This window comes from Coenobita brevimanus, chromosome 88 (genome assembly GCF_032717465.1).
Source record: "Coenobita brevimanus isolate Jiangsu-jjx chromosome 88, ASM3271746v2, whole genome shotgun sequence".
Classification (NCBI taxonomy): domain Eukaryota; kingdom Metazoa; phylum Arthropoda; class Malacostraca; order Decapoda; family Coenobitidae; genus Coenobita; species Coenobita brevimanus.
In genome coordinates, this window is record NC_137041.1 from 20883779 (window position 1) to 20890598 (window position 6820).

Consider the following 6820-nt stretch of genomic DNA (forward strand, 5'->3'; position numbering starts at 1 on the left):
GGTGACATCAAACTATTGGCCATCGCCTGTTGGAGCGATGCCAAATTGTTGGCCTTCACCCATCAGGGTGGTGCCACAGTGTTGGCCATTACCTGTTGGGGCAGTGCCACCTTGATGGCCTCCACCTGTCAAGGCGTTGCCACTTAGTGCATCCAATGTGCCTTCCAGCAAGCACAGCTTAGTCACTGGCTACAGTACTACATTCTTGGCCGTCTTAACCAAGGCTTGCCTAACTAGCCCGTCCTTCCTTGTCGTCACCTCCAGGACCCTTCCCAAACATAATTTATTTCGTGGGCGATTCTCGTCTGCGACAACGATCAAATCATCCACCTGAAAGCTATGGTGGACTCGTAAGGCCCTTTGGCGGCACCGGAGTTGTGGAAGGTACTCCCTGACCCACCAATACCAGAATTTATTTGCCAGGTATTGGAAATGTGCCCCTCGTGCCAAATAGGATTCACTAAGGGTAGTGCCCCCTCAGTGACAGAGTGCCCTTTGAGCCCAATCTCAATAGGTCAGCTGGTCTGAGGGCCTGCAGTTTGCCAGGCTTATCAGGCACAGGTGTAATGGGTCTTTCATTCACAATGGCCTCCACTTCACAGAACAGTGTTTGCAGGTGTTCATCGTCTAAGACCTGGGAGCCGACAACAACACATAGGACCCTCCTGACTGTACGGATTTGGTGCTCCCATGCACCCCCCATATGTGAGGTCAACGGTGGTTTGAATACCCTTTCGATGCCCTCCCTTTGCAGTTCATCATTGACCCGAACATCCTTTCCCCAGCTTCTAGCAGCAGCTTTCAGCTCCTTGTCAGCCATAACCATGTTGTTTCCATTGTCTGGGTAGAGGCGTTCAGGTTGCCCTCTAAGGCTAAAAAACCTTGTTATTGCATTTAAGATGGCATTCGAACCCAGAGAGGCAAGGACCTCCATGTAAATAGCTCCAGTGTCCAGGCAACTGAAGATGCATCCCCAAAGCTTCATCTGCTTTCTGCCTAGCTTCACCAGGAATTGACTGAAACGGTCTGTCCCAGTGAACATCAACGTGGCATTCCCAGCCAGTGTCTGATCCAGGGGTAAGTCAGCCATATGTTGGGGAGTAGCTGATCAATTGTTCTTCTGACATGTGATGTAGCAGGTCCAACAGCTGTGTGCAGCTGGGAATCCAGTACCATTGTCGTAGGCACATTAATGTGTGATCACGGCCAGAATGCCCAACCCAACCTTCATGCATTTTTCTGACGGTGATGGTGGTGACGGTGGTCATGTGGCAAGAGGATCGGTTCAATATGGTCTCTGCTGTATGGTGCACCCTTCAGCCTGCTGCCTGTTTGAAGCAAACCGGTCGTGCCCAGGAATGGCTCTAATCTGTACAACCTGTTGTTGACGGTGAGTGATCCATGCATCAGTGCTGTAACTTCTGCACCGTATGACTCTCTCTGGACGGCAAGGAGGATTGTCTCCTTGGCAAGTCGTACTTCCTGTGTGTTCAATCTCTCCTGTTCTTCAGGCCGTGGTGCCATATTTGTTTGCTGCAACCAGCGGGCAAATCGTCTGAGCCAAGCCACTTCTCTATTCGGTCACTACCAGGATGAGTAGCATGCCCACAGCTTGGAGAGGGTTTCAGTGTTCTCTCTGTCCACAGTGAAGGCAACCAAGCTAGAGGTTTCCTTTACCTCCAATGCTTCATTTAGCAGTAATGGAAGCTCGCCTCCCTTAGGCCATTGCCACTCATCAGCCTGTAGGAACTCAGGGACACGGATCCATCAACAGCCGCTCATTAATTCAATTGTGTGCAGCCCTCTGCTAGCATCATTTGCTGGGTTCAGCGTTGTACTGACGTGTCTCCACTGTTCAGTACTAGACAGGTCTTGAATGACAGGAATCCTATCTGCTACAAAGGTGTGGAAGCGTCTGCTCTCATTCGTTATATATTGCAATACAAGTGTACTGTCTGTCCAGAAGAAAGATTCATCAATGTCTGTAGTGAGTTCATTACAGATCATGTCAGCCTGGGCTGCTAGTACCGCTGTGCAAAGCTCCAACCAAAGATTGGTTAGTTGTTTAAGTGGGACTAGCTTTGCCTTTCTGAACACAAATGAACATGTCACCTTGCCTGTGGCATCAGCTCTTCTCAAGTAAGACGCTGCACTGTACGCTGTCTGAGGGGCATCACAAAAGGTGTGGAGATGTATGGAAGTGGCTTCACGATTCGCACCATCCTTGTAACAGCGATGCACCTGGAATCCTTCTAGCTGCCTCAGCTCCTGGAGCCAGGACATCCAGGTTGTGTGATTGTGAGATAGCAGCATTTCATCCCAGTCTGCTCCCCATTGCCACTCGTCTTGGATTATCAACTTTTCCCTGATGATGAACAGAGCTACTAGGCTTAGAGGGTCATATACTGAGCTGACAAGACTCGGAATCCCTTTCCTAGTCGTAGGCCGTGATGGCACCTGCACCTTAACTGCTAAATGGTCTGTCTCTAAGTTCTAAATCACACCCAGGGCACGTTCCAGTGGCAGTTGGTCTGTGTTCAGGTCGAGTGTCTTCAGGCCATTGTGCCTTTCATTTGGTGGGATAGTCTTGATTACGTCCTTATCGTTGCTGGCTCACTTGGTCAGCCTGAACCTACCACATGTAATAGCTGACGGAGCTGTGACAACTCTTCAGCCTCCACTTGCACGTCTACAGAAAGAAGCAGATCGTCAACATATATATTCCTCTCAGCCTTAGCCACTATGGCAGGGAAGTCATTGTGTGGTCGTGGAATGTCCTCTGTAGTGCATAGGCCTAGGTGGCATACGAGGGGCTCCACACCCCTCCAAACGGATGCACCTTCATCCGATATACACAGTACATGGTTCCTTGTTCAGGCAATCCCCATTCCACCACAAGAAGCGTAGAGCATCTCTATGTTCAGGTGTCACCCTAATCTGATGGAACTTTGCCTCAACAGCGGCCATTATGGCTGTGCCTCCTTGCCGGAATCGGAGTAAGACTCCTACCAATCTGTTGTTGAAGTCAGGACCCTGCATGACCTGATTATTGAGTGAGATTCCTTCATGGGCCACTGCACAAAGACAATGCAAATTATCTCCGGTTTGTTGGGGTTAAAGACAGGATGATGAGGGAGATACCATGAGACCTGTGATTCAGTAGGGCACTTCGACTCAGGTGCTACTTCTGCATAACCCTTGGCAAATGTCATCTAATTCGCATGTGTACCTCTGGTGTGGTTGTTGGTCTCGGAGTAGCTTCTTGTGCAAGCCATCTAGGTGGCAAACTGCCATTTGGCAGTTATTTGGTAGGCCAGGGTTCCTGTTGCAGAAAGGTATCAGAAACTGATAATGGCAATCTTCAAACTTCCCTTTCTCAGCCCATAACCCGAGTACCCATTAGTCCTCCAATGATCTAGCAGGGAAGTGTGACTCCATGGTCCCGCTCTCATCCATTTCCCAGAAGGCACGTACTTACTTCTCAAGTCTGACTTACTCAGCAGGCAATCTGCATGATCACCTTGATTGTGGATTGTACTGCCGACCGGTCAGTGTATGGTCCACCCCAGCCTAGTCCTTACTGTGAAGGGCATCCCATCCCTGCCAGCTCTCGCCACTAAAGGCATCAGAGCCTGGGGAACGTCTTGTCCAATTAGCAGTTCAACTCTACTACCTTGTGATCGTGGTATCGCAACTCCTCTTATGTGCCACCACTGGGCTATCTCATTAGTAGTTGCAACTGCCTTACACAACATGGAAGGGAACTTCTCCACAGTCAGAACTCGTGATACTGTAAATGGATTCCGTTTCTCGTCCTAGCATTCACTCCACCAACCGTAACGTCCACCTCTGATGACCGGCAGATGGAGTCTCGGGCAAGGGTTCCCATGAGCAGTTCTGTAGGTTTTCCTTTAAGTTGGAGGGTCTTGGCCAGATTTCTCGTACAGTATAAGCAGTCGCTTCCTGTGTCCATGACAGCCAGAGTTCTTATCATACCTTTGGTGGGAAGCTCTGAACACCACACCTTAACTTCGACAACTGGCAATAACACCCTCTTTTGCAAAGGTCAGATATTTACGTCCTTGCTAAGGCTTACCCCTCCATGGATGGGATTCGTCCCCACAGTATGGGCGCAACTTGACTGCATTGCGGTGGGACTTAACCCATCACGTCCCAAGCTATTTCGCTCCTCCGACACCCCCCAATCCTGAGGTATTTTTTTAAAAATTTGTTTTGGCTAAAACCTCCACTTTTGGTGAGAAACATCGAAATTTCATAGAGAAATCGCTCACCTGAGGTTTAAAATACTCGATCCATGTAGCACTACCTCCTTACCTGATTGGGTTTTCTAACAGGCTGGCACCAAAGAAAACGAGTTCTGTGGGAGGGTAACTATTTCACACCACTCATAAACGGTATTTATTTATTTATTTACTTGGTACGAATTTATTTGTAGTACGAGAGTATATTGATTTTCAAACAGTAATATAGGCATTATAAGCATTGTTTCACTCACTAACTCATCACCATACCTGACCTTCTTTTGCCACATTACCTGATCATCATTTCTGACTGTTTCTTCCTCTAATGCTATGTAAACTTTGTCTTCCACATTGTCATCGATTGGGGAATCACTCTGGCCCTGAATGTCTTTATTGGCCAGGTCACTGGTAACAGGTGAATTGCCAAGACAATGGCATGCGGGGGGGGGGAGGTTATGCGGTGTAAGACATTGTCCCTGCTTGGCATCTTGTAGAGGAATAGAGGAAGGTGTCCCGTGTATACGTATGAAAAATCATGCGCGAAAATTGAAAATTGTGCAAATTAGGGACCTTGCAATTGCACGACGTACCAGTACATCATCGGGACTGGCAAATGCAAAATATTGCAACGTACCCATACGTCGACGGGAGGTCTCAGGTTAAAACAGCCCTGTCTGTGACCTTGCCTTCCCATTCGACTTTCACAGCCCTTTGATCAGTGTTACTTGTGTTATCCTTCATTTTTCCCTCAGAGTCCCTCTTCCAGTTGCGTTTGCATCCTCCATATTCTCGAACTATATTCACAGTACGATCACCAGTCTTCTCGGAGATGACCAGATTTGATGGTCCCGGGTCTTGAGCGACGTCTGAGTAATGAAGCAGGCTTGCATGTTTCTCCTGGGAACCGTTTTTATCACAGCGGAAGCTTGGCCAACATTCGGCGACTGTGTGCCCCACCTTCAGGCACAGGAAGCATCCCTCGAGTCTGTGCACTGTATGTTTCCTGTTGCTGTCATATTTCTGAAGCGACCGCACCTTGCCAAGCCATGCGGCTCATTACACAAAGGACAACCTGACTGGCTTTGGCCAGGCTGTTCCCATTGGTTGGTTGTTTCTGTCCCAGTAAGTAGCCCTGCTGCTCTGTTGCTCCTACAAGTCGGTTCTGGCTTCTCCTGCACCATCTACATACCATCCAGAACTATAGCATTTTCTTCAAGGTAATTCACTGGCCACTTCACTAGCCCTAGCCTTTTGCCAGATTTGTGATACTTCCTCACAGCCTATATGCATTGTTTCTTCAGTTTGGGAGGAAATTTCATGACTATCATGTGGAAACTTCGGTTTCCAGCACTTGCATTAGATCCATTTGCTCGAGTTTGTTCACTGTGGCCCACACCTGCTGTGCTAGGCGTTCTGTTCCCTCATCATCACTGGCTCTCATGGGTGGAGAATCCAGTAGTCATTATCATGTGATCAGCATATGCATAATCGTCTCCAAACCTCTCCTACAGAATGTTCAGTGCCCTGTTTTAGGCTTGTGGAGGGTCTAGGTAATTGCATCCCAACAGCAATACCTGCAGCTCCTCACTCACACGAGCATCCATCAGCATTTGGAATTCGTGGTCGTCAGGCACGTCTTCATGTTTCACATGTCGCCGAAAGGCATGCATGAACTGCCATATTCCGCCTTACTCCTCCCATGATATTTTGGCAGCGTTGCTTGGGGCATACGGATCATTGTTATAAGTTCCTTTACATCAAGCACTTGAGCATTGTCCCCCTCCACAACTTTCTTGGTCTCCAGCCCTTTGTTTGCCCCTGGGTCGAGTGGTGGGACATTGACGACCTCGACATGACTACTTATATCACGGCATACCTATCTGGGGCTAGAATCAGCCTCGTCCTCTAGTCCTTGAGTTTCTGTCGTTCTAGGCACAGAAGGCTCCCCAGTGATTCAATCTCTTAGGTTCTCTCTTAGCTCAACTGTAAGAGCTCTGAACTCCCGAATGGCGTCTGTCATAATTGTTTTGAATGTGTCAAATTCACTTGAAATTCTAGGTGCTACAGTTGCATGTGTTGCCAAGGTTTGTTGTGACTAATACCTTCAGCTGGAGGAACTGCTGTCCTCTTCCAGTACCATCAGCTCTTTACTTGCATCCACATTTTCAGAAACTGTTTCGGCAGTGTCAACCATTAGTGTTGTGTCATCCGTAGAGCCAGATTTCATCCATGATTCACCTTCGTACTTAGTCTCCCCATACACAGAAAGCAGGGTGGTTATATTTACGTCCTTGTCCTATTTCATGGCAATAGGCCCATGTAACAGTGAATTTGCCCAAATATGCATACACTAAGCCCTCTCACTGCACATGGAACAGCCTTCACCACATGTTAATCTTGCATGTTCGCTCAGCTGTCCTTTGTTACCTTGACATATACCGACACTCTCGTCAATATAATGGTTATTAATTATAGCGCAGCTGGTGACCTAGATAAACACATGGGGCGAGAAATGAACATGATAACCTTAGCCTTGCCCACCAGTTACAATACATGAG

General features: G+C 48.1%; 1 protein-coding gene across 1 annotated transcript; it reads right to left on the reverse strand.

Moving 5' to 3' along the window:
• Positions 1-460: 460 nt before the first annotated feature.
• Positions 461-1090, reverse strand: LOC145411230 (uncharacterized). The gene has a single exon (XM_080281294.1). It carries the CDS (start codon positions 1088-1090, stop codon positions 461-463), a length of 630 nt encoding a protein of 209 aa, XP_080137420.1.
• Positions 1091-6820: the final 5730 nt, after the last annotated feature.